The 27,284-nt window shown below is 36.4% G+C and overlaps 1 protein-coding gene across 2 annotated transcripts in view; it reads left to right on the forward strand.

The window, feature by feature from the left end:
• The window catches only part of PAFAH1B1 (platelet activating factor acetylhydrolase 1b regulatory subunit 1), a 73,795-nt gene extending 48,827 nt beyond the window's left edge, over positions 1 to 24,968 (forward strand). For both annotated transcript variants that reach the window (XM_027130660.1, XM_027130661.1), the window contains exons 3-11: positions 6,097 to 6,181; positions 6,483 to 6,557; positions 7,424 to 7,630; positions 13,111 to 13,279; positions 15,028 to 15,130; positions 15,844 to 16,072; positions 17,493 to 17,594; positions 19,959 to 20,115; positions 21,028 to 24,968. In XM_027130660.1, coding sequence (XP_026986461.1) covers positions 6,097 to 6,181; positions 6,483 to 6,557; positions 7,424 to 7,630; positions 13,111 to 13,279; positions 15,028 to 15,130; positions 15,844 to 16,072; positions 17,493 to 17,594; positions 19,959 to 20,115; positions 21,028 to 21,101 — 1,201 coding nt within the window. In that variant the 3' untranslated portion in view covers positions 21,102 to 24,968. The remainder of the gene's footprint in view (positions 1 to 6,096; positions 6,182 to 6,482; positions 6,558 to 7,423; positions 7,631 to 13,110; positions 13,280 to 15,027; positions 15,131 to 15,843; positions 16,073 to 17,492; positions 17,595 to 19,958; positions 20,116 to 21,027) is intronic.
• Positions 24,969 to 27,284: the final 2,316 nt, after the last annotated feature.

The raw sequence follows: 27,284 nt of genomic DNA on the forward strand, positions 1-27,284 counted from the left end.
CAGAGGGCGGGGGCCAGCGCACGGCGGGGGCGGGGCCCCGGAAGGGGAAAGGAAAAAAAAAAAAAAAGGAAGAAGAACAAAAAAAAAAAAAAAAAAAAAAAAAAAAAAAAGTCAGCTAAAATGCTTAGAATATAATCCTTGCATTTTAATAAACTTGAAATAGTTTAGAAAACAAACACAATCTCATTTGTTATTATAATAATTTCAAAGGACAGCAGTAGAATATATCCAATGTGGTACTATTCCATATGTAAGCCTAAACTCTGTCTAACCAATTCTGTTTGTTCATACATAAAAGTCCTTCATCTCAGTTCATTCTTTTGATTTTAACCATTTTCTCTGATTCTGCATGGGGTTACTGGTTTTGGTTCTACTCAGAATGTTGCACTTCTGCATGAATTTTTCTTTGATTCTAGTGATAGTTGTTTTTCTTCATCTCCTAAGGCTTAGTAGATTTATTTAACTCATGTGTACGAAGTTTCTTTGAGAGATTATTATAAACTTGTGCTTTGATGTCCACTTGTTTCCAAGGGGATAAATCTTCCATCCTAATAAAACTGATGAAAATCAACTCTAGGTCAACAATTGAAATTAGTAGCAAGCTCTAGAAGCACCTTTTAGGCTGTTAGAACCAAGAGATTCTTCAGTCTTATTTATTCTTACTTTAAGTGATGGTGGTACACCTTGCCTGAGTTAGAGGTTCCACATTCTCTGGATCAGATAGTTAGCTTAGATATTGAGTGATGAGGTAACAGGGGCAGTAGTGCCAAGGTTATCTGGCCATGGGAACCTGACTTAAGTTTTTTGACTCTGTCAACACCACTCACCTGACATTGTGGTTAGAAGTGTGACTAAGAGGTCTAAATTATATTTGATGTGGAAATAAAATTGACTAGACTCTTCTGGGACTGGGTTGTAGACTTTGTACATCATCAGTATGTTGTACTACCCCTAATGGTATCATACTCGCTTAAACTTCAGTTTTAATTTATTTGCCATATTTTTGTATATATCCCTTGCCCTTTGGTAGTTCAGTATTATGATATTTTAATGCTATGTAATAGCTCTTTTTCTAAACTCTTAACAAGTAATACTGTTAACATTTAACCTTCATTAGATAGAAGGAGAATGCATCCCTGATATTCTCAAATCTCACTGCTCCTCCCCAACTCCAGTATTTTAGAGTGCTCATTTGAACCCTTACTGTGGAGTGGAATACTGAGGCTACTTTAAGTTCTGGAACTGCACTTGCTAAAGTCAGCAGGGACCTCTTGGTAGCCAGATTGTTTGGACACTTTTTAGACTCTACTTGACCTCTCTCAAATCTTTGTCATTGTTAGCCATTTCCATTGTTTTGAAACTCCCTTCTACATTGACTTGCTGACATCTCTTAATTCTCATACTAGGCTTCTTCACTCCCTAATGGCTTCTTAATTATTGGTATCTGTCAAGGTTCCATCATTTACTTTCTAGTCTCCTTTTTTCTTCCCATTATACTTCGTCCAAAGTGTCTTTCACCATTTACATGGTTTGAATCACTACTACCTGTTTAGTAATTTTCCTAAATCCTTTCCTTACGTCAGATCAATCTTTTAAGCTTCTGACCTGTATATTCATTTACCTCCTGTATCATATATCTTTACTTAAATATCTTATAGCTACTTCAAGTCAAAAGGTTTAAAACTGAACTAATTATATTCTTGCCCCGCCCTTTTTTCCTTCCTCCTCTTCTCCTGTTTCCTGTCCAAGTAAGTGTTATTACCATCTACCAGAAACTTGTAAATCAACTATTTTCTCCCATCTCCCAGATCTAGTCAGTTACCAAAACAAAAGCTTAGTGGTTAAAAGTATGAGTCATTCTTGGTTTCAAGAATTTGTGTGTAGGCTGGTCAGAATTCCCATCATTAAAAGCTCTGCAAATAACAAATGCTGGAGAGAGTGTGGTGAAAAGGGAACCCTCCTACACTGTTGGTGGGAATGTAAGATGGTGCAGCCACTATGGAAAACAGTATGGAGGTTCCTTAAAAAACTAAAAATAGAATTACCATATGATCCAGCAATCCTACTCTTGGGCATATACCTGGACAAAACTATAATTCAAAAAGATACATGCACCCCTGTGTTCATAGCAGCACTATTCACAAAAGCCAAAACATGGAAACAACCTAAATGTCCATCAGCAGATGAATGGATAAAGAAGATGTACATATATACAATGGAATACTACTCAGCCATAAAAAAGAACGAAATAATGCCATTTGCAGCAACATGGATGCAACTAGAGATTATCAAACTAAGTGAAATAAGTCAGAAAGAGAAAGACAAATACCATATGACATCACTTATATGTGGAATCTAAAATATGGCACAAATGAACCTATCTACAAAACAGAAACACACTCACAGACATAGAGATCAAGCTTGTAGTTGCCACGGCGGGGGGCGGGGGGTGTGAGGGAGAAGGATGGATTGGGAGTCTGGGGTTGGTAGATGCAAACTATTATGTTTAGAACGGATAAACAGGACTTCCCTGGTGGCTCAGTGGTTAAGAATCAGCCTGCCAGTGCAGGGGACCTGGATTCGAGCCCTGGTCTGGGAAGATCCCACATGCTGCGGAGCAACTAAGCCCGTGTGCCACAGCTACTAAGCCTGCGCTCTAGAGCCTGCGAGCCACAACTACTGAGCCTGTGTGCCACAACTACTGAAGCCCGCACGCCTAGAGGCCGTGCTCCGCAACAAGAGAAGCCACCGCAGTGAGAAGCACGTGCACCGCAGTGAAGAGTAGCCCCCACTTGCTGCAGCAGCGAAAACCCAACACAGCCAGAAAATAAATAAAGAAATTAAAAAAAAATAGAATGGAGGGCTTCCCTGGTGGCGCAGTGGTTGAGAGTCTGCCTGCCGATGCAGGGACGTGGGTTCGTGCCCCGGTCCGGGAAAATCCCACATGTGGAGCGGCTGGGCCCGTGAGCCATGGCCGCTGAGCCTGCGCGGCCGGAGCCTGTGCTCCGCAACGGGAGAGGCCACAACAGTGAGAGGCCCGCGTACCGCAAAAAAAAAAAAATAGAATGGATAAACAACAAGGAGTGGAACTATATCCAGTCTCCTGGGATAAACCATAATGGAAAAGGATATTTAAAAAAAGAATATATATATATATATATATATGTGTGTGTGTGTGTATGTATATATATGTGTGTGTGTGTGTGTGTGTGTATGTGTATAACTGAGTCACTTTGTACGGCAGACATTGGCACAGCATTGTAAACCAGCTCTACTTCAATAAAAAAATTTTGAGTGTCAGGCTTTTTTAATTGCAGTATAGATCCACTTTTAAAACACTTATGAAGAAATACAATATATGGAAGTATATGAAAATGGAACAATTCTAGTTAAAGGAGGAAGGTTTTGCATTCCACCTACTTAGCCGGTTTCTTCCCCACCTACCTAATGAATGTTGATTGGAATTATTATCCTAAATTATTTCACTTCATCTTAGTTTTGTGACTTTGGATAAATCAGTCTGTCAGTTATATGGTATAGGGGTAATATACTTTTCTACAGGATGGTTTTAGGATCAAAAGAGACAGTGAATATTGTTTTTTAAATTAGATTTAACATTTTATAAAAAGTATAAATGTAACATACAACTCTTTTGAGGTGCTGTTTTATGCACATTTGGAATTACCTATATCTTTCTAATTAATCACATTTACCACACAGCATCTTTTTAAAAATATAGATGTTGGGTTAGGCCACATAGAATTTGGAAATATTGCAGAATCTTAAAAATTTAACGTCTACACTTTCATAAAAGTTATATAAGCAGGGCTTCCCTGGTGGCGCAGTGGTTGGGAGTCCGCCTGCCAATGCAGGGGATGCGGGTTCGTGCCCCGGTTTGGGAGGATCCCACATGCCGCGGAGCGGCTGGGCCCGTGAGCCATGGCCGCTGAGCCTGCGCGTCTGGAGCCTGTGCTCCGCGGCGGGAGAGGCCACAGCAGTGAGAGGCCCGCATACTGCAAAAAAAAAAAAAAAAAAGTTATATAAGCAGAATCAAAGGGCATCAACTGTTTGTTTTAAGTCAGTAAATGCTAACCCAAATGTTTGAAAAGTAAAGGTGGTAAAGGGATGACATTGGCAACTGCTGGTAGGAGTATAAACTGGTTACAACTCTTGGAAGCAGTTTGACAACAGCTATCAAAATGTCCTAAAAAATGTATATCTTTTTTGTCTTAGTCTGTTCTTAGACTGCTCTAACAAAATATCATAAACTGGGTGGCTTATAAACAACAAAGATTATTTCTCACAGTTTAGAGGCTAGGAAGTCCAAGACCAAGGAACTGGCAGATTCGGTGTCTGGTGAGGGCTCACTTCCTGGTTCCTAGTCTCTCCATAAGGACATTAACGCCATTTGTGACCTCCTCACATAGGCCCCACTTCCAAATACCATCACTTGGGGGATTAGGCCCCTCCACTAGTTATTGTACTTTAAAAACAAATAAATTTATCTATCTATCTATTTATTTGGTTTTGGCTCCATTAGGTCTTGGTTGCTGTGCGCGGGCTTTCTCTAATTGCGGTGAGCGGGGGCTATTCTTCATTGCGGTGCACGGGCTTCTCATTGAAGTGGCTTCTCTTGTTGTGGAGCATGGGCTGTAGGTGCGCGTGCTTCAGTAGTTGTGGCACATGGCTTCAGTAGTTGTGGCTCACGGGCTCTAGAGCACAGGCTCAGGAGTTGTGGCACACAGGCTTAGTTGCTCCGCGGCACATGAGATCTTCCTGGACCAGTGCTTGAACCCGTCTCCCCTGCATTGGCAAGTGGATTCTTAACCACTGCGCCACTAGGGAAGTCCCTAGTTATTGTACTTTAATCTTTGGTATGCTAATAATTACCTGGAATATGAAGTGTTTGCTCGAATTCCATATTATCTTTCTCCATTGTTTGTTCTTAACATGCCATTGAATTAAAACTTAGTCCCACCAATTCTACAGTACTGCTAGAGTGTTTTATTTCCTAAAGCATTAGGTGGGCAGTAGCATTGACATTTATACAAGGATAGTCCTAGCAGCATTGTTTGTAGTAGTAAAAGCCTATGTCTCTCTGTAATGGAATACAATATTTTTTTTGAAGAGGCAGATTTACATCTGATAAAGAATGATTGCTGAGATTAAATGAATTTATGTGACATTGTGTGTAAGACATTATCTGTAGTGTACTGCAGTTTGTTTTAAAAACACATGTTAATTATCTCTAGAAGACTATGCAAAGATATGTAGTTATAGGTAGATTATCACTGAAAGAATACACAAAACACTGGTAAAGTGGTTGCCTCTGGGGTGGAATATTGGAGGTCAGTGGTGGAAACCACACTTTATTGTATACTTATATATTTAAAGTTTGTTTAACCTTGTGTATGTATAAACTTTTAAATTGTTTAAATTAATTTGAAATGTTTTAAAGGCAATACTAAGGAAACAACTATTTCTATCACAGTGGGACTTAGGCTGAGAAAAATTGAGAGACACTGGAATAGGTTGCCTCAGGAGACAGGTAGCTGATTTTTGCCTTCAAAGAATATAAGGAGAGCATGAAATTCATTTGCTAATTCAGCTTCTCTAACCTTTGAGTTCTTTCTAATTCTAAATTAATTTCTCATTCTATAATAATATACTAAGTTTGTAGCTTATACCTTTTTTTTACCCACTCTCATGGTTTAAAGTTGTCTCTAAAATTAAAATACTAATTGTAATTTTATCAGAACAATTCTCCCTACAAAACTAAATTTCATTACTGTCACAAAGTGATAACTAATTATATAAGCCACATCTTGATCTTACAGCTTGTGAGGCAAGCAACACATTAGAAACATAACTAAAAGCTCAAGAACAGTGTTATAATCTTAAGGATGTACTATGACAGGATTAGCTGTTTTAGAGGCTTTGGGGGGGGGTTCCTTTTCTTGTGAAATACTTGTATGATTTGGAAGGTAATACTCTTAAAAGAGTGTCTTAAGATTTATGAGTTTTTAAATAAAATATTCTTTCTTCAAAATAGAAATGAGAGTTTATTAGGAGTCATTTGAATTTGTTTTCTTTCAGAAATCGAGCTATAGCAGATTATCTTCGTTCAAATGGCTATGAAGAAGCATATTCAGTTTTTAAAAAGGAAGCTGAATTAGATATGGTATGTTTGACTTTTTACAGTTACTCATAGTATATATGAGTGGACTTTACTTAGGTATCCCTAGTTAACAGTCACCTGAGTTATTCACAGATCTTGTCATTTGTTATTGTGGTTTACTTGACACTAAACCTAGTATTCACCCTCCCCCCCCCCTTTTTGGTATAATCAGATGTTTTTATTTATTTATTTTTATAATCAGGATATTTTTCGTAACGTTTGAACCTAGAGCTTGAATGGTTTGTATGGCTTGAACTATTGTATTTTTGCCTTTTTTTTTAATGTTCTCATTTTTTTTCTCTAGAATGAAGAATTAGATAAGAAATATGCTGGTCTTTTGGAAAAAAAATGGACATCTGTTATTAGATTACAAAAGAAGGTAACTAAGTTTTTTTTCTTTTAAGTTAGTTGTATTCAAAGTATTATATAAACTGAAAATATCAACATAACATAAATTATTCTTTTACATTAATTAATAATTATATTTAACCTTGAAAAGGCAAATAAAAATACATTTCTATGCATTATTATTTCTATGCATTATGACCTATACAGATCATTGCTGGTAAATGGTAATTTATGCAACCAGGGCTACTGGCTGAGTTGAATCTAACACAACCCTGACTTCAAGGAATTGGTACTGAAGAACCCATTTATGCACTTAGATGGGAAGAACACATGGAGCCAATATGATGCTGGGGAAAGAGCACTAAAGTGTGCTCTTAGACAAGTCATTTTCATCTCTGACCTTTTATTTTTATCTATAAAGTGAAGGCAATAGGTAATATTCTGGTCCTAAAATTTATACTTTTAGTAGGCAAAATTAGAATAATATTGTTATGAGTTAATCCATAAAAAACCCTTAGAAAAGTGCCTAGCCACACAGATGCTCAGTAATGTTAGCTTTTAATATGAATATTCTGATTAGCATGTACAATGTAAACTAGAAAGGATCAAGATAGGTTCCCTACTCTTACTCTAATTTGTATCCTGGCACCTTCCAAATTTTTTTTGAGTTAAGGAGGTAAGACACAATTGTATTGCATTTTTCTCAATTTTTAGTTTTGTCACACTAAGATTTTAGTGATATATTTAATATAGATCATTTTCAATTAAATCTGACAAATGCTTTGTAAATTACTGAAGTTTTATTCTGCGTATATGAATGCAAAATAAAGGCAGGTTTTTAAAAATATACTATTTTTATCAGAATTTTTCTGTACATAACTATGTGTTCCTCTTAAGGTTATGGAATTAGAATCAAAGCTAAATGAAGCAAAAGAAGAATTTACGTCGGGTGGACCTCTTGGTCAAAAAAGAGACCCAAAAGAATGGATTCCCCGTCCACCAGAAAAATATGCATTGAGTGGTCATAGGAGTCCAGTCACTCGAGTCATTTTCCATCCTGTGTTCAGTGTTATGGTCTCTGCTTCAGAGGATGCTACAATTAAGGTAGTGATTTCAAAATTGGAAGACATACAATAGGATAATTGTTAGAAGCAACTTTAATGTTAAATTGAGTGAAAGAAATGAAAAGATCCTGAAATGAGGACCTATGCAGAGGAACAGGAGGGCCTCTTTGAAACTGTGTGGTTGATTCTAAACCTTAAAAGACAGAATAAAATTTCATTGTAGCTCCTGAGAGACAAGCTGCCAAATAAGTTCACTGATGACTTTGAGAAAATTGGGTGTCACTAATGTAACATTGGACAAATATAGGTCACCCAGTGCTCGAATAACTTTTGTTCTTGAATTAAAGTATAAGTATGTGCCTTACTTATTAGCAGAGGTGATAGATGAAAATACAGGATTACAGAACTAGTAATTGGCGGGGGTGACTATCTTCCACAAAAAAAATCAATAGAGGATTTATTTAAATTGCACTCTCCTTGATGGTTTTGATTCCAAACTAAACAGTAATTCTCTCTAGGGGTATGGAAATGTAGCAGCTTTCCATTTTATAAGTTATTTATTTCTGTCATTTTTTAAAATTTTCATGATAAGCATATACATTTTAATATTTTTAATCAGGAAAAAAGTTGTTTTTATAATTTCCTTTGATTCAGACACACAATACAGTGATAGTTGTATAAACCACGTACAGAAAGATAAGTAAAATGTAGTTTTAAAAATTTAAGTAGGTTTCTCTATCTAAAGCTTATTTCAGATTAAGTTCTAGATTTTTCTTTTTTTTTTATTTTCCGGTACGCGGGCCTCTCACTGTTGTGGCCTCTCCCATTGCGGAGCACAGGCTCCGGACGTGCAGGCTCAGTGGCCATGGCTCACGGACCTAGCCGCTCCGCGGCATGTGGGATCTTCCCGGACCGGGGCATGAACCCGTGTCCCCTGCATCGGCAGGCAGACTCTCAACCACTGCGACACCAGGGAAGCCCCCAAGTTCTAGATTTTAAGTTTCATTTGTAGAGGTATAAATAAGAAAATGTGAGTAGATTGCTAAGATTGTATTTATCATATAGCAGCAGTCAGCATAAAACGCAGGCATGACTTAAATATATATCCTTAACCTGTTCTTTAAACGTGATTGTATGTTTTCCTTCTGTGGATTCTTTAGTTTCTAAATCAGTGGCTTACTTTCATCCTGTGGGTTGGTGATCCATGGGTCGGGCTGCAAAGTAATTGGAAGAGAGTCTTAAATTCTATTTGCATTACATATTTCTGTAGGCTGAGGTGATTGCCTAATACACTAATATATTGCTGTCTTTCAAATTATGTAGACATGTATTTAGTTTATTAATTTCACGATAGTCTACTAAAAACTGCACTGCTGTCATGAAGCATGGGGGTAAAGATAGATTTATCAAATAGATGGAAAACTCAGTCTTAACTATTGATTTTGCAGCAGTGGTCTAAAAGCGAAAATAAAACTGCTAATATGCCATCTTAAAATTAGCTATTGGTTCAGCTTTAAAATATTACAAATGGAAGTTTTAAAAGTTTTATCTATAACCATACCATGTATGTCAACAACTAGTAAAAGTTCTCCCTTCCATTTAGTCTTTAATGTGCACACATACGAAAAGCATTTGTATTTAGTTTTGCTTCCTTCTTTGATTAAACTTATTTTAGAAATACTTTTCTTTGTTTCTAATGAATCATCATTTTTAATGATTTTAAACTGGTCTTTTTACTTATATGTGGAGACTTTATAGAGTAGTTAATGGTCAAGAGCACAAGCTCTGGGTTCAAGTTCTGACCCCCCCCCCCACTTAATGATTTATGTGATATGAGCAAATTAACTTTTTGTACTTCTCTTTTCTCATCTGTAAAATGAAGATAATTAGTACTTGTGTCACAGGACTTTGGGGAAGATTAAATAATACATGGAAACTGCTTAAAATACTGAAGGAGTACTCAGTGTCAGCAGTGTCTCAACACCATTAACAAATCTTCCACTGGATTTTTATTTCCAGTCATCTACTATCTTAAATAATACTGTTCTATTTTATACATAAGTCTTTCTCATTTTGTTGGATATTTTGTGGAATGAAAAGAAACCTGTTTCTACCAGTGGTTTTCATTCTTCAATTACGGTAAAGCTAGGGGATTCCTAAATGATGATTGTGACAGAACTACCTTCCAAAAAACTCAAAGGAGCACACAGAGACAGAATTTTCTGTAATTTTGTGACTATCTTGGGCAAAGTGCTTGATATGTTTAAGGCTCAAATTTCTCATTTGTTGGAAGGGGGATTAAAAATATCTATAAGATTCTTTTGCTTAAAATGAAGTAATGTATACATAATGTATATAACAGTACAGTGTTTGGTGGATGGATGGTAAGTCACCAATAAACTGTAGATAATGTTATAGTTATAACAAAATTAAAATTTTATTATATAATTTCTCTTGTGCATCTGATAAATATAACATGTTCCTTTTGGAGTCATTCATTTACATTATCAACATTTGAACTACAACAATTTAAGAAAAATGATAGAGGAATAGCTCATGACTTTTTAATTGCATCATTTAAATTTTTGAAACATTATTTCTGGTTGTCATTTAGAATTAGTTCTTAAATGTTAAGAAAAATGAACAGCAAACAAAACTGAAAAATACGTTCAACTAATAAAGCAGATCAAGGATTGCCAACTTTAATATATAGAGTTCAAACAAATATGGAAAACAGTAACATCTCAACAGAAAAATGGACTATAGGACATGAACAGACAATTCAGAGGAAGAAAAAGTGGCTAACCAACAACAGTAGAGCTTTGGCGTCACTACTAATAGAAGAAGAAATGCAGGTTAAAATATATATCAAATCTGCCAAGATATTTTACTTTTTAAATGAGAATTCCCAGAGGTGATAAGAATTTGATGAAGCAAGCATTCTCATTACATTTGATACAATCTTACAGGAGAACAATTTAATAGAATATATGAAGGGCTAGAAAGCTTACACTTTCTGACTCAATTCTTCACCATCACTGTCTGACCTAACTATTGCAGAATGAGGACAGATATTTTTCACTATTCAAAGGTTTTCACTATAATGCTTTCTATAATAATGAAAAAGTTTTTCCTTTTGTTTAGAAAATATTAGGAATTACTTTTAAAAGAATGTTTGCTAATAAGTTTTTAATGGCATGGAGAAATCCTTATGATAAGATGCAAAGGGAAAAACAGGATAATGAAGTATACACGGTCACCGTACTTTTTTAAAAGGAGCATAGAAAAAATGGAAAAACTATGCCATTGGTAGGATAATGGATATTTTTTATTGCCTTTATATCAGTACGTTATATTTTTTATCATGAGCATTTATTTTATAATCATACAAAAGGTAAATATCAAGTAAAGAAAAAATTCTCATTAATTCCTGACATTTATAAACACTAAAATGCTCTGTTTGCTTACCATTTATGAAGAGACACAGTTCATATTCTGGGTATATTTATTTTAGAGGAAAATGCTTCAGTGTTCTTTAATGAATGCATGGAAGGAAAATTAACTTAAATGGAAGTGAACTTCAAGGTCACACCTTGTTTATTTTCAGTATGTAAAGTATTCATCTGAACTCTTGGTGTTGAAATGAAACGACTAGATATCAAAATGAGTAAAGATACTACAAAAAAAAAGAAAACTATAGACCGATATAATACCATTTATGAACATAAATGCAAAATCCTTAACAAATTATAAGCAAATTGAATCCAGCAGTTCATAAAAAGGACAATTACTGTGTCATAAGCAAATAGGGTTTATTCCAGAATGCAAGATTGGTTCCACATTTGAAAATCAATCAGTGTGATATACCATATCAACAAAAAAAACATAGTAGGTTCAGGAGAAGCATTTGACAAAATTCCAACATCCATTCATGATAAAAACTCTCAACAAGCTGGGAAGGGAGCTTCCTCAGCCTGATAAAAGGTAAAGCTATCTGGAAAACCTAGAGTGGACATAATACTTAATGGTGGAAAGCAATGCTTCCCCGCTGAGTTCAGGAATCAGGGCCAGGATGACCAGTCTCAACCACTTAAATTCACCTTTGTATTAGAGTGCCTAGCCAGTGCAGTAAAGAAGAAGAAATAAAAGGCATATAGATTGGAAAGGAAAGAATGGAACTTGCCTTTATTTGCAGACAACATGATCTTTTATATAGAAAATCCCAAAGAATCTACAAAAACTTGCTGGAATTATGACAGTGTAACAGAATGACAGGATACAAGGTCAATATATAAAAAGTAATTGTAAAAAAAAAAAAAAAAGTAATTGTATTTCTATAAACTAGAATAATTGAAAATCGAAATTTAAAAATGCCACAGTAGCATCAAAAAACTCCAGAATACTTCAAGATACATCTAACAAAATATGAACAAAACTAAACATACAGTAATCACTTCCATGTAGAAATACTTGAACATTTAAATGGTAAAATTTTAATATGTTTATTTTGGGAAGGCTATGTAAGTTTACTGTAAAAGAAATGTTTTTAGAGGATAGTTTATTTTTCTTATGTGCATTTTTTAACATAGTTGTAATCGTGTGTAATTTTGTGTCTTTTTTATATAACATTATTGTATACATGCCATAAATTCCTTACAGTAGCCAATTTTATATCTGCGTAGCCATTTCCCTAATATTGGATGTTTAGATTGTTTCTATATTTTCAAAATACATTTTCTAAGTTTCTCTAAATTGGGTGAAATACACTCTACCACAGATACCTTTGAACTTACTATGGAAAGAATGAAATCAGTCACTTGATTTTAGAGCATGTAATTAGTGTTGGTTAAAGACTTAACTTCAGACTAGTATTTGGCCACCAGGATAGAAGTTTAGTATGTTCTTGAGATCTGTTTCTAATAGTAATTATTCTTGATAGCTTATTATTATTTTTTTTTTTAGAAAAATTATCTTTAAGAATGTGACTGTGGCTCAGTGTTTTTACATCATAATGACATATGCTTCTGTAAATCTGCTATTTAAGGATAGTTACATCTTGTGAAGTCTTTCCTTGGCCTCTTAGATGTCTGAGCTTTGCTTGTCTAGTAGAATTGAATACTCCTTTATCATTCCCCTAATATTCTACATATAAATTCATGTCATAGGCCTCTGAAACCCTTTTTTTTTTTTTTTTCGGTACTTATATTTACTTTTTAACATGTCTGTTGCCTGCTGTCAGACTGGGATGGGACTCTGTCCTGTTGCATTATATACCTAATCACTAGCATGGTTAGATATATGGTAGATGCTTAGTAAATGTGGTTTTAGAGGTCTATTTAATAATCGATTTTCTCTATAGAGAAAAGTCCAATTTATACTTGAAGATGTGCTGTTTCTAAGAGAGTTACCCTTTGTTACTTGTTTAGTTAGTCAGTATAGTGCCAGACTGGCCTGCCGAGTGCAGATGTGAACTGAGAAAGGAGTGATATGATGCTAACCAATTTTCTGTTCATTTGACAGGTGTGGGATTATGAGACTGGAGATTTTGAACGAACTCTTAAGGGGCATACAGACTCTGTACAGGATATTTCATTCGACCATAGTGGCAAGCTTCTGGCTTCATGTTCTGCGGATATGACCATTAAACTATGGGATTTTCAGGGCTTCGAATGCATCAGAACCATGCATGGTAAGGGGTGGAGGATAGCATTTTGATATTGGGTTCTAACATGGTATTCCAGAGAGATGGATAATGTTTTCTAACAGTGTGCAAGTTTCCTACATTCCATTCTTTTTTTTACTCTTTACTAGGTTTTAATTTTACAGTGTAACAGTAGTCAAACACAGAAATCTTAATGGTTCTAGAACAGACTGTGTTTTTTTTTTGTTTGTTTTGTTACTCACATCACTCTGTTATTGGTCAAATCAGTCATGCAATCAACTGGGTCCCTACATTCAATTCTTACTGTCTATAGTGGAGGAGCATATGATGTAGATAGTTCATGGATAATTATGGTAATTGAGAGTTGTTTTCTGTTATGAGGTTTTAAGTATCTCTTAGTGGTTATAAAATACTTGTTTTCACAAATATTTTTGAATGAGAAAAACTGCTAGGACATCTATGTGTTCTTGAGAAGAAGAGAAAATGAATTTATTGGGGTTGTTTTATTGTTGTTTCTCATTTTTTGCAGTTGGGAAACTGAAGTCAGAGAGAGTAGATGTAGTAAAAGCTGGAACCCATATTCCTTTGCTTACTTTTTAATATTCCACATACACTATAGTCTCATTGTTAAGTTGTTTTCCCAGCCCTTGTCATGGAGACTGTTTTCTGAAGCAGTTTGGCTTTATGGAAAGAGCATGGGCTTTGGAATCAGATATCTGGGTTCCGATTCCTACTTGTTTACTTAACGGCATTAGGAAATTGTAAGCTCTAATCTGTAAGATGAATAATACTTAAGTATTGAATTAAGAATTGAAGTCATAGGGTTGTTGTGAGGATAAAATGAGATTGTATACTCAAATCATCTGATTTAGTACCTGGTACATAGGAGGTGCTCACTAAATAAGGATTTTTGTTGTTTTTTTAAACATGTTGAAATATGAATGTTTGGGTTTTATTTAAGGAACGCATATTGTGTTAATAAAAAAATTTTTTTAATTATTATCCAGTGACGTTAGCACTTGAGTAAGCTGTGTGACTACACAGATGGTGTAATTTGAATGGTATGCTCCCCCGCCCCACTCCCCCAAATTAAGTGCATTAGGGAAGCTTCCAGATCAAGGGAGTTCTATTGAATCCTTTTGTAAAATCTGTATTTGTTTCTTTAAGTAGCCTGTATCTTATTGCTCTAACTTAAAGAGTTCTTTTATGTTCCTTAAAATAATGTGATACTTATAAGGATTCTCTGAGGCTTCTTTTGCAAAGGATAGCTAACTAGCATTGTGAATAATGCATTTTATTTTTTTTACCCCTATGAATATCAACAACAACAAAATAATTTTTGACTATTTTAAATATGGAACCAAATCCCCATTTTTCTTATCCATTCTGTTCATCTCTGTAAATCTTATTTCTATCTTATATCTTAGAATAACAACCATAGAAAAATTTTTTTTTTAGTGTTCATAAACATTCAGTGTGTTAATATATTCAAATGCTGATGATACTGATTCCCTGTGATTTTAAAACAGTTGTACAGGTTGAAATGTAATTATAAGTTGAGCTGGCTGCTTGTTTCATTGTGGATTATTTTATTGTTATTAATCCCTTAACATTTTTTGTGTAAATCCAGGTTTCTTATCAAATTTATATAAAACTCCATTGTATTTAAAGTTGCTGTGATATTTGAAATCCCATGATGAAATCTCATGGTGAACTGAGGTTTAATTGCTCTTGATGATATATTACTTAGTATGTTACTGTGTTTTGTGTTTTAGGCCATGACCACAATGTTTCTTCAGTAGCCATCATGCCCAATGGAGATCATATAGTATCTGCCTCAAGGGATAAAACTATAAAAATGTGGGAAGTGCAAACTGGGTAAGTAGATTTAGTTGAAAAGGCGTCAGCTTAAAGAGATAATATTCAACAAAAAAACCCACAATTATATTCTGATTGTTCCAGTAAATTTGGCTGTAACCCAGAATGATCACCATGACAGTTATATTTTAAAACTTAAGTTTCAATCTCTAAATGTCTATCCAAAAGGAACAGAAATTATGAAAGAAACTATATCCTTGAGAGCCATTTTCTGTGTAATGGCTTACTTTCTCTGTGGTCTTCTTTTAGGTTATCTCTCTGGGTTGAATTAAAATGTAAATAACATTTGTGCAGGTATGCCCCTATTAGGCTTAATTTGGTTGTGCTTAGAATTACATGATTGTTATAATAAAACCTTAACCTACTGGTTTTGTCCAGATTAGTAAGAGCATGCCTTTTCCCCAACATGGCTAGAAATATTTTTGTTAGGTTTACTGTGTGTGCTTAGTTAAAAGATTTTATTTCTCTCTATTTTTTACCTTGTAGATTTTGATTTGGTTAGCTCCTTAATGATACTTCCATCAGCTTATTTTAACTGATGTTTGACTTTCCAGCCTGTCCCCATCTTTTATTAACCAGGAATGTACGTGTATTCTGTTGACTTGCATATGATGCCATTCTCTTCATTCCAGTGCATAGCTAGTTTTGTATCACTTCTGGGAAGGGTCCCAATGATTGCCATTCACGATGCAAACTATTACTTATTTTGATAGCTACTGTGTGAAGACATTCACAGGACACAGAGAATGGGTACGTATGGTGCGGCCAAATCAAGACGGCACTCTGATAGCCAGTTGTTCCAACGACCAGACTGTGCGCGTGTGGGTCGTAGCAACAAAGGAATGCAAGGCTGAGCTTCGAGAACATGAGCATGTGGTAGAATGCATTTCCTGGGCTCCAGAAAGCTCCTATTCTTGCATCTCTGAAGCGACAGGATCTGAGGTACTGTATGATTTATATGTTATTTCATGGTTTTGTTGCTAGTATCTCAGAACTTTAAATAACCTTCCTGATTCTCTATTTCATGCCATTAATGCATTTAAAAATCTGCATCCCAGAATTCTGAATCTTGAAACTCTTTACTGTTCCAACTTGCAGATAGATGTGTTTATATTTTTTAACTAGTGGTTACTGTTGCTGTCAGCTGACCCTTGGTGTGTGCTGGGATGGGGGTTCTCCTGAAGAGTAAAAATGGTCATTTAAATTAGTCAGAAATGTCATTGTTATAAGAGTATACCAATGCAAAAAATAAAACTTATGGGAGAGGTTAAAGTTATCTTTTAGAAGAATAGTGTTCCTTAATGAACATAATTATTTTATTTATAAATTTATGGTAAGATGCAGTTCAGCATTTAAATATTTGTTTTAAATGAAGAATATTTTATATGGAGGCCTCCGATACTCTTGATCATTAGAAACACTAGCTGAATCTGGAGTTATATTATTTTTTCATGATTCTTAATTTGTGCTCTTCATGATTTCATTCTTTGTAATTATTACCTTAAAATTACAGAATAATTAATTCTGTGAATAAGTTGTATGAGCCAAAATTGACCACATTTCTTTTTTATTTTCTTTCACATTTCTTTTTTATAGAGACGTTCCTATCATGGGTTTTTTAAAATTACATTTTAATAAATGAAGGAGGATTCCCCATCCCTCCACCCCCCAATTATTTTTCAAAATGAATCTTCTATTGTAATCTCTTTCTAGTTGGCTGGCTTGGTTGCATTTTCAGACTTTTTTTTTTTTTACTGCCACCTGGTGGTGTTTATGCACCATATGTCATAAATTCGTTGTGGTTGGACTTTATATAAATGATAAATTAAATAGTTTTTAAATTTTTCGTGATTACAGAAGTCTTGAGCAATAAATTTACCATCCATTGGTGTTGTAGAAACTGAATCCTAATCTAAGTGGAAATTTTCTACTTTTATATTATCTAGGTCCTTCCTGTGTAACCTAGGTATGTCAAAAGACTTCTGTATTTCAGTAGAGAAAAACAAGATGAATAAGTCCTGGATATCTGATGCACATCAGCATGGTGACTATAGTTAACAGTACTGTATTGTGTACTTGAAATTTGCTAAGAGGGTAGATCTTCAGTGTTCTCATCACACACAGAAAAACGTAGTTTTGTGAGGTGATGTTTACATTAATTAGCTTGATTATAGTAACCATTCTACAGCGTATACGTGTCTCAGAACATGAGGTTGTATACCTTGAATAGATACAATTTTTATTATTGTCAGAAAATGGTTTTTACAAAATTAGAAGTATAGATCATTGCTAGGTAGTTGTCATTTAAAGCCCTTACCTAACTTCTTGCCTGGGAAACTTAATTTTTATATGTTTTCTATAGACTAAAAAAAGTGGCAAGCCTGGACCATTCTTACTGTCTGGATCCAGAGACAAGACTATCAAGATGTGGGACGTCAGTACTGGCATGTGCCTTATGACCCTTGTAAGTTTGCATAATCTTACTGCTGCTTTCGCATTTTTACTGTGTGCATATCTTTTTGGGTCAGATGCCTTGTGATATCTTATTAAATAATCTGAATTATTTGAGGTTTTAAAATAACTTCTTTATAAATAGACTTCTTGTCGTTAAGTCCATGGTTGCAGTGATATGGAGGTCATTCCTGTAGAATATTATGTTATACAAAGGGTCTGCAAAGCCAGTCAGTGCTAGGAGGGAGAGTCTAGCCACTCTACCTCTAAAAATTATGTGACATCTCCTGAGGAGGGGAGACAGTAATATTACAGACTCATTCATTTTTTGAAGCTGTTTGCTTTTCGATTTCATTATATTTAATTTTAATATGAATCCTTTTAATTATTACCTATATATTTGCATGTTGGAGTTCATTTGGTTTATCATTCTGAAATTAATGGTGTTAGCTTTATGACTTGGAAATGTTTATTTCATTTAGGAGCCTATTTCATCTAGATTTTAGTATGAGGATATATAAATGATAGTAGGGGATCTGTGGACATTAATCCAGTAGCAGTTTTTCTAATTTGGTATCCATGTTGGTTTAGAGATTCTTTAAGTGCTAATCATACCTTGAAGTGATTGTCTCTCTGTAGCATATGATAGACACATATGGAAGTATCATCAAGAACTGATTAGAAAATTAAACTCTCCTCTTAGTATTCTGAGCTGAGTTCAGGTATACTATGTTGCTGTTAGAAAACATGATCTACATTTAAAAATCAGAAAGCACGTGCTCTCTTCTGTAACAACACAGGTCACCATTAATTTCCCTGGAGGTTTCTGGCTCCTGTTTTTCAACTGAAGGAGGATTCTTTTCTCTGCTTTATTTTGGTGTGGCCACAAGAAATGTGATTTGATTTTTGTTGAAGCTTCTACAACTCCAGTGATTGGTGGCTTTTACAGATAACAAAGTTTTGGTTTTGTTTTGTTGCGGTACGCGGGCCTCTCACTGTTGGGGCCTCTCCCGTTGCGGAGCGCAGGCTCAGCGGCCATGGCTCACGGGCCCAGCCGCTCCACGGCACGTGGGATCTTCCCGTGTCCCCTGTGTCGGCAGGCGGACTCTCAACCACTGTGCTACCAGGGAAGCCCAACAAAGTATTTTTTTGAGTAAGGGCAAAGGCAAAAAAAGTAAACCAAGGCAAAAGATATGTCACCTTGGTTGTCTCTTTTCTTTTTCTTTTTTTAGCTCTTTGGGAGGGAGGGAGGTCTTTTACAAAAGCAATATAGCTATTTACATTTTAGAAAATTTGAGAAATAAACAGAAAAGTTAAAATAAAAATCACCCTCAGATCACTTTACCATACCTAATAATACCTAGCAAGTGTATTTTCGTAGACTAGAGCTGTCCAGTAGAGCTTTCTGTGATGATATTCTGTGTCTACACTATCCAGCATGGTAGCGACTAGCCACGGGCAGCTGTTGAGCTCTTGAAATGTGGCTAGTGAGACTGAAGGACTGAATTGTTGATTGTATTTAATTTTAGTTTATATTTAAATAGCCACACGTGACTAATGGCTATCCTGTTGGACTGTGCAGTTCTAAACCTTTTTCTTAAATTACTATGTAGATGAATATGGTGGGGGGTTTTCTATGTAAAAATGGTATACCGTACATACTGCTTTGTAGCAGACTTTTAATTTAGAAGGTATGTGGCAGTTGCTCATATCATTAGATACACTTATTACATACAGTGCTTTGCTGAACGTCTTCGTTAACCAAGTCATCTAGACACATTCTTAATTATTTCTTAGGATAGATTGCAAGAAATGAAACTGCTGGACAGGGGATATAGATAGATGAATGGATGAATAAAGATATGCAGTAAATACCTATATATCCTTCACCTAGAGTCGCCAGTTGTCAACATTTTCTTTTCTCTGTGTGTGTATATGTAGATTTTGCTGAACAGTTTGAAAGTTACTTGTAGACATCATGACACTTGACCCCAGATATTTTAACATGTATCTCCTAAAAACAAGGGCTATTCTGTATAACCATAATAAAATTATCACACTGAAGAAATTTAACATTAATACACTACGTATTTAAATTTTCTCCATTTACCCCAGTAGTGTCCTTTATAACTTTATTTTAGCCTCTTTCCAGGAGCCAGTCAAGTATTATATGTTGCATTTACTGGTCATATATTGTTAGTTTCCACTTTCCTTTAACCTAGAATTCCTTAGACTTTTTCCCCCTTTTGTCTTTTTTGGCATTGACGTTTTTAGTGTATGTAGTTCCAATCCACTTTGAGTAATGACTTACTATTTTCATAGATGCTTTTTAAATTATTTATCCCTTTATTAAGTCAAATACCTCTTTGTTTTTAAGGTGGGTCATGATAACTGGGTACGTGGAGTTCTGTTCCATTCTGGGGGGAAGTTTATCTTGAGTTGCGCTGATGACAAGACCCTGCGTGTGTGGGATTACAAGAACAAGCGATGCATGAAGACCCTCAATGCGCATGAACACTTTGTTACCTCCTTGGGTATGTACAAGTTACGAGGTTTCTGAGCAGTTAGGTTTTGGGGTGCCAGACCTAACAGTTTTATGTGACCATGTGGATGTTTCCAGGTAAGAAATGAACATGTTCTTTCAGGGCAGAATAGAGAAGACAGGTTAAAAACTTTATGGATTCCTGCCATTTGTTTTAAATTCTCCTTTCTTAACTCTCTCTTTCCATCATCAGCCTTATAATAAAAAAAAATTATTTTCTCCATTGCACAACATTGGTTTGGAAGCTAGAATTATGAAGAGGATGCTTACTGAGCACTATGATGGGTAATTTTTCTTCCCTACTAGTTTGTAAGTTTCTCAGAGGAAATCTTACTCAACCTTTTTACTCTGGCAGATATATACTATTGTAAACTCAGGGAACTGTATTTACACTTAATAAACATCCTCAGTATCATCTGGACCTGAATCTAGAATTTAAGATAGTGAATAAAGTAAAATACAATACACTAGTGTATGATGGATCTAATAATGAAGGTAAAGCCTCAGTAGAATAGGGCTAATGCTTAACCTTACAGGGTCATTAGAAGGATCAAATGTGAATATAAAGCATTAGTACTAAGCCTAGAACATAGTAAGTGTTCAATAAATGGATACATTGAGGCTGTCCTTGTTGTTAGAATTCAGTGTTCATTCAGCCTCAGTTGGGATGAGGATAGTGGGGGAAGTATTTTTTTAGGGTGTTAGTAGTACAGGATTTAATCATTAAGGCTCAGCTTCCTTCACCTAGTTGATAAGCTTGATGTACCTGCTAGGGGTAGATGTGTGGCTGTATAGAGAAAAAGAATGAGTATTCCTGGCACTTGGATGTGCTTATTTTGTGGCTTATTAAAAATTGTATCTGGCTCAGTCTGATTTTAAAATAAGCCTTCTCTTTTTCTTTCAGATTTCCATAAGACGGCACCATATGTGGTTACTGGCAGTGTAGATCAAACAGTAAAGGTGTGGGAGTGCCGTTGATTGAGTTTCATTTGGCCCCTCCTCCCTTGTTTCCTCTGGATGCACTCTGATGATACCATGGTTACCCCATTGAGCTCTGTTTAAATAAATATTGTCCTTTCATGTAAATTATTCTGGATGTAGATTGAGCTTATTAAATGTTACACACAAAGTATTCATGCATGGTGAATCCAAATTGTATACTGTAAATTTACATACGTTGTCTAGAAGTACCATAGGGTTTAAAAACCTGGGCTGGCATTGGTCACACCAGGCCTAAGAAGGCAGAAGTTGAATAAATTGAACTAGGGCACTAAACTGAATAGTTGACAGTGTCGTTTTATGTTGGATTATTAATTCCTGTTTTCCTTTCTGCTGTCTGTTGGTGCCTGACTTGATGGCCTCATTTGGGGGAAAGTGGTGGTTATTAGGGCTTTTTCTGAAATGTGTATCTATGTAACATCACTTAAGTGTGCTTAATAAATCTTCTTTAAGGATGTTAGATAATAAGGCTACAATTCAGAATCTTCTGAACCATCTATGTAATTAATGGGGATTACACATTGGAATTTTTGTCATGACACATTTGCCAAATCAGTAGGATACATTTGTTTTGGCAGCCTATCAAGCAAAGGCTAGTGGTATATTTATGTAAGAAAATGACTGTAAATCTGAAATAAGAAAAATCTCAGCAGCTAATAACAAATCATTTATTTCATTTGGGTCTTAATGCTTTGTAAACAGGTTTAAAAAACACTGTAATACTCTAAGCTTCTATTTTCCACACTAGACACACTTCTAGTTGTATTCTCCATACTGTTAGACTGTATAGTGATGTGACTTCCAAGTAGAGTTTAATCTTCCCATTGAGTGTGTCATGGTACAAATCACTATTTGTTTTTGATGTTTTTTAGGGATGTGCAATGTGCATAACATAATGACAAAGAAATATTGAAAAGGTTATGTTGTCCATTTTAAGGGAGTGGGAGAAATACAGCAGTTTGTTTTTCAACATGAATCTGATATCGATTTGAACTGTGTTTAACTTACAAGTTTATAAAAAGACAGGGTTTAATGGAGCGTGCATAAAAATGTACTGTGTTTTCACCTTTTGTTTATGTATAAATGTTTATGAGTATATGGGCCTATCTATAAGTGGATAAGTCTGTATATGTATGTATATCACACACATACAACCTCCATGTCCTTGGGTCCTGGGTTTTTGAAGAAGTGCTAAAACATATAAATAGAATAAATCTTGCTGTGGAATACCATGCTTTAGAACAAATCCTTTTTGATCGTAACGCTTCTGAAAACCAGGTCTGACTCTGTGGGAATTTTTCCCAGCTACAGGAAAATCACTTCCGTTATCCGCCACCTCCACCCCCAGTTAGGCTGTTGAGCATTTTACACATCCCTGATATATTGTATATTGTGGTCCAGAGTTACTACAAGTAGGTTTAAGGAAATTTTTATCTATGACTTTGAAAACAATATTCCATTGCAGATTATTAATAAATAATCCCATTGCTTAGCTAACCAACATTTTTTTAAAGAAGGTCATTTGAAAAGTTAACAGAACAATGAAATAACAAAGATAGTTTAACAAAGAAATTTATCCTGGATTGCATTTATTCATTTGTGTAATATGTGATTTTTTTAAAAAAAATATCCCTTTTAGTATTCAGTGGAAATTTGGTTCCTGAAAAAGACAAAGGGTTAGAGTTAATGTCCTGTAAATACACACACAGAGAACAGGCCATATATTTACTAGAAGCAGCTTTATGTCTAGCTTTTGTCTTTTTGTTTGTTTGCTTGTTTGTTTTTAATAATTCCCGAGAGATGTCTCTGGAAGGAAGTGTTTTGAAAACTAATGGCTATTTTTGAGGACAAAAATTACAACTTAAGCTAATTTCTTAAATACAGTAGAATAACTTTCAGGACAATATTGCCTCACAACCCTGCTCACATTGAGAAGTCTTTTTTTGTTTCCCCTTAGCTGTTCTGACTGGATTTTTCTACAGAAGCTACGGAAGATATCTTTGTTCTTGTTTGCTGCTATTTCCTGTCCTATTTTAAGAAATATAAATACATAGAAATGGTGCATCTTTAACATTTGTTTGTACATGTATAAATGTCTTGTATTTTAATTCATTTTTAGCATGTAGCAACACGAATTGTTTAAGGGTAAGCCACAACATCTAGAAATCACTCCTAGATACGAACAATAAAGGAGAAAAAATGGTACCGATTTAGGAGGAAACAAAGCCACTGTCGCTGGGTTTTCCCTGCAGCCTGCAGTGACTTCCACTGACAAGGAGAAACTATCACTCTGTAAACAAAGTCATCCTTATTGGGAGATTGCCACAGCCTGCTGCTTAGTTGAGTTACCAGACATCCTCCATTTACGAAGCAGCGAACGTTGAATCTCAGGGATGGTCCTCAACTGGATCCAAGTGTAACGAGCCCTGTTTGAATAATGAAGGGGGTGGGGAGAGTGATCCATCCACAATCCGGAAGCAGATTTGCAGAGGTTTCCTGCACTGTTGTTTGACACTGCCCTGTTGATGCCCTTTCTTCCTGTTTCCTGCGTTTTCTCTGTCTGCTGTCTAACCCTGTGCCTTGCCTGGGATAAGTACAATGATGAGGTTACCGGTTTGGATTGTAAGTAGAGGAATTTATTGATTGGTTTAGAGGTTCACTGCTGCTTTGTCACTGTCTCAATCAAATTGGCCACTTATTTAAGAAATAAAAAGCTGGTAGAATTGCATCCTCAGATGATGATTGACCTTTTGTGTGTGTGAAAACAGACATTCCATTGCCACCCTAATATAACGTGCCCAAGAAGTCCTAGCTGCACTCTTGAAAGTGCAAGCCACGGAAACTGGTTTAGACATGGCTTGGAGAATAGTTGCTTTTTGACATGGCCTCTTGCACTTTAGGAGACTGAGACTGTCCTGTTTTGTCCATTGTGGTGTGACCAATGGTGTGCCCAGAGCACTGCTCTAAAACTCACTAGTGTTAGCACGTCGTCAGGGCTGTGGGCGCTCGCTGTAGCCTTCGGAAGCTTTGGCTCTAGATCACCAAGCCCAGTCTCCTTACTGTCAGTGCCCTGCTCTCCTGTTTGCCTCTTTCTGTTTCTATGTGAACTTCCAGATAATATCACTCATTAAATAGTTTTTTTTTAATATTTATTTAAAGAAAAACTATTTAGAAGTAAAGGATATTTTGTTTTGTTGACAGTGGTGGCTTGATAATCCTTAAGCAACTGAAGATAAAACTGTTGAAGGAAAAGGCACTTAAAATGGTTCCTCTCTGTCCAGCTGTATATAAGTCCAGTGTGTTAACTAACCTAGATGATGCAAAGAAGAATCGCCTGGTAGAGAAGCAACACGTACGAAATCGGTGAAAAAGGTTTTGGTTTTTTCAGTGGGGGAGGGGGAGGGCAAGCTGGATTTACAAGTCACGACTGGACCGAACTGGCCTTTTTATCTTTCCACTATATCATGTAAGTGGCTGCTTTCTTGTCCTGCCTATCCTTCAAGCATCCCTAAAGCTCACTCTGAAGATGGTAGAAACAAAACACACAATCTTCGAGTTAGAAGTTGATCCTGACACTGACATGAAGGCGAACGTTGATTTCATACGAACGAACAGTTACAGAGGTGGTGATTGGAGAAAACAGTTCCCCAGATTGTAAGAGTTAACTGAAGATATTGACACAATTTTAAAAAAAATCAGTAAAGGAATGTATATAATATTGCTCTTGTGTTTTACAGTAAGATTTGTTGCTCTCAGACTGTGTAAAACAAGATTTATTCATGTTTTCTGCATATTAAAAAAATCTTATTGTACCAATTGGTAAACTATTAAATGCCTATAAAACTAGATGTGGTTTTTTTTTTTTTTTTTTGTCTTTTTGTGCACAGATTTAAAACCTTTCAAATTGAGTCCTAATAGGAAGCAGGGTTGTGTTCAGCACCAGTCATATGGAGAATAAGATATGCAAGTTGCTAGCAGGGCCTGGATGGAAGGCCTTTCTTCAGGGCAGTGCCAGCACTGCCTTTGCTGTCTTGCTTCCTTCACCCTATCTGCAGGAGGGAACTAGGAGCACAGCTGCAGGGGTTCTTGCCCGAGGGGCTTGCACAACAGCACTGGGTCAGGCAGCTCCAGACTGTTTTCCAAGGCTCCACCCTGCCCTCCAGCAGCCCTTTCTGACAGTGACTACAGCTGAGGCCAGGAAGGACCTGTTACAGCCTCAGGGCCCCGGGGAGAAGTGACCCTAACTGCCTTTGTTCTGTTAATGAATGCGCCTTTTAATTCTGCCCAGTGGTCTTGGATTCTTGGAGATTATTAATACTGTTTTAAAAATTTTGGTTGAAATGTACCAAGAATCTTCACCCTTTTCCCAGAAGCCCCACAGCTTTCTATGTGCTTTACATATGTCAGCCGTGTCCTGCCTTTCATCCCTGGACTACTGCCCAGCTAGCATGCGTAAGTGTTTTAGGGCACCCGTGAGGTCTCCCGCAAAGGACAAGTTGAATGGTGTGGTGGCTCTTTTCTTACAGCCCAACTGTCATCCTGCCATTTAGAAGGTAGCTTCTCTACCCACCCCCCTCCTCCAAATGGGAAGCTGGGCCAAGAGCACAAAGTAACTTGCTTGAAGTTAGCTTCCTGCATTTTGCAGCTTTTCCATTTCTTTGCAGGGCTCCTCTTTTCCCCTAGGCTGAGATCCAGATGATAAGCCTAACCACTGAGAGTGGAGATTTCCAGCTTTAGTATCACTATCCAGAAGTGCACTTAGCTCTTCAAAACCTGTTGGTTTGTCACACACGTCAAGCTTCCTTCTAAGACTCATGGTTGCGTCTTTCCCTGGTGTAAGACAAGGACTGGAACATGGAAGACTTGGAGAAATGGTGCTGCATCCTGGGTGAGGCAGCTGTATCCCTGTTAGTCTTTGGTGGAACTTGACTTGCCCGCAGACTTGATGATGCTCCACTGCTGACGTACCAGAACCCTCTAGGAAAGTCATTCTCAGTGTGCTCCCCGTGCCAGCATCATCATCACCTGGGAGCTCATTAGAAATGCAAGTCCTTGGGCTCTAGCTCAGACCTGCTGTATCTGTCACAGGGTGGGACCCAGCAAATCTGTTTTAACAAACCATCCAGATGATTGATTCAGGCTCAAGTTTGAGAACCACTGATCTAAATGAACTAACTTTTCACTGAAGACAAAAATTTAGACAAGTCACTGGTCCCGGGGCCCTCCAGCTGGGGTTTGAACTCAAACCTCTCTTTTGCCGACAGTTTCATACATGGAGTTTTGTTCCTTTGTGAATATTTTTCTTCCACTCACATCTCCAGTTTATTATTTCTTATGTAAACATACAGGATAGTTACATCCAGGGACGAAGGGCAAGGATTTTTCTCTTACACCAAAGTAACTGCCTTTCCAAGATCTTTTATACATAAATCCAGTAAATGAAAAGGCTGAACCGAAACACTGCATTTTTTTCCCCATCATATCAGAAACACAAACTTCTAAAAGTGAATGTTATAAATGAATAAATTCAGCACTTTGCCACACCTGCATTTAAAAAAAGATTTCATTTTCCTGCAATTGTTTAGACACATCATGCAAACACTCTCCTAAGAGTGTTTTGAGATCACTGTTTGCTTCTGAACAAGAATAAATAATAATAAATAACCATCACTTTCACAAAACACCATTTTGTCATCAGCCCCACTTGGTCACCAGCCCTCTTAAATGAAAGTGGCTGGTGCAGGGACTAAAGGAAGGAAAATACCCAACATCTGAATGCCTGTCAGGCCAACACCCTTATTCTCAACATACTGTCTTCCTCACATACATCCCCTGCTGGTGGATATTAGCACATTTTTACAGACAAGAAAACTGGCTCACTTATGGTGAGGTCATATGCCAAGGGTATTAAGCTAATTAAAGAGTGAGCTGGGACCTGAACCCAAATGCACTAGCTCTTTCCCTTATCTGGTTCTGCCTGTATTAAGCATCTAATTAGCTATTTATGTATAAGGAGGGCCTTCTGACATCTCTGAAACAATCATTTAACCTACTTTTAGCCATACAGGAAAGACCCTCATCCCATCCCCAAGCCCCTCTCTGTCACTACACTGCCAGCTCCACTGTGGGGCGACCATGAGGAATGGGGTAGAGGCTGGGAAT

Source organism: Aethalodelphis obliquidens, unplaced genomic scaffold (assembly GCF_003676395.1).
Source record: "Aethalodelphis obliquidens isolate GAN/ISIS:26980383/991018 unplaced genomic scaffold, ASM367639v1 scaffold38, whole genome shotgun sequence".
NCBI lineage: Eukaryota > Metazoa > Chordata > Mammalia > Artiodactyla > Delphinidae > Aethalodelphis > Aethalodelphis obliquidens.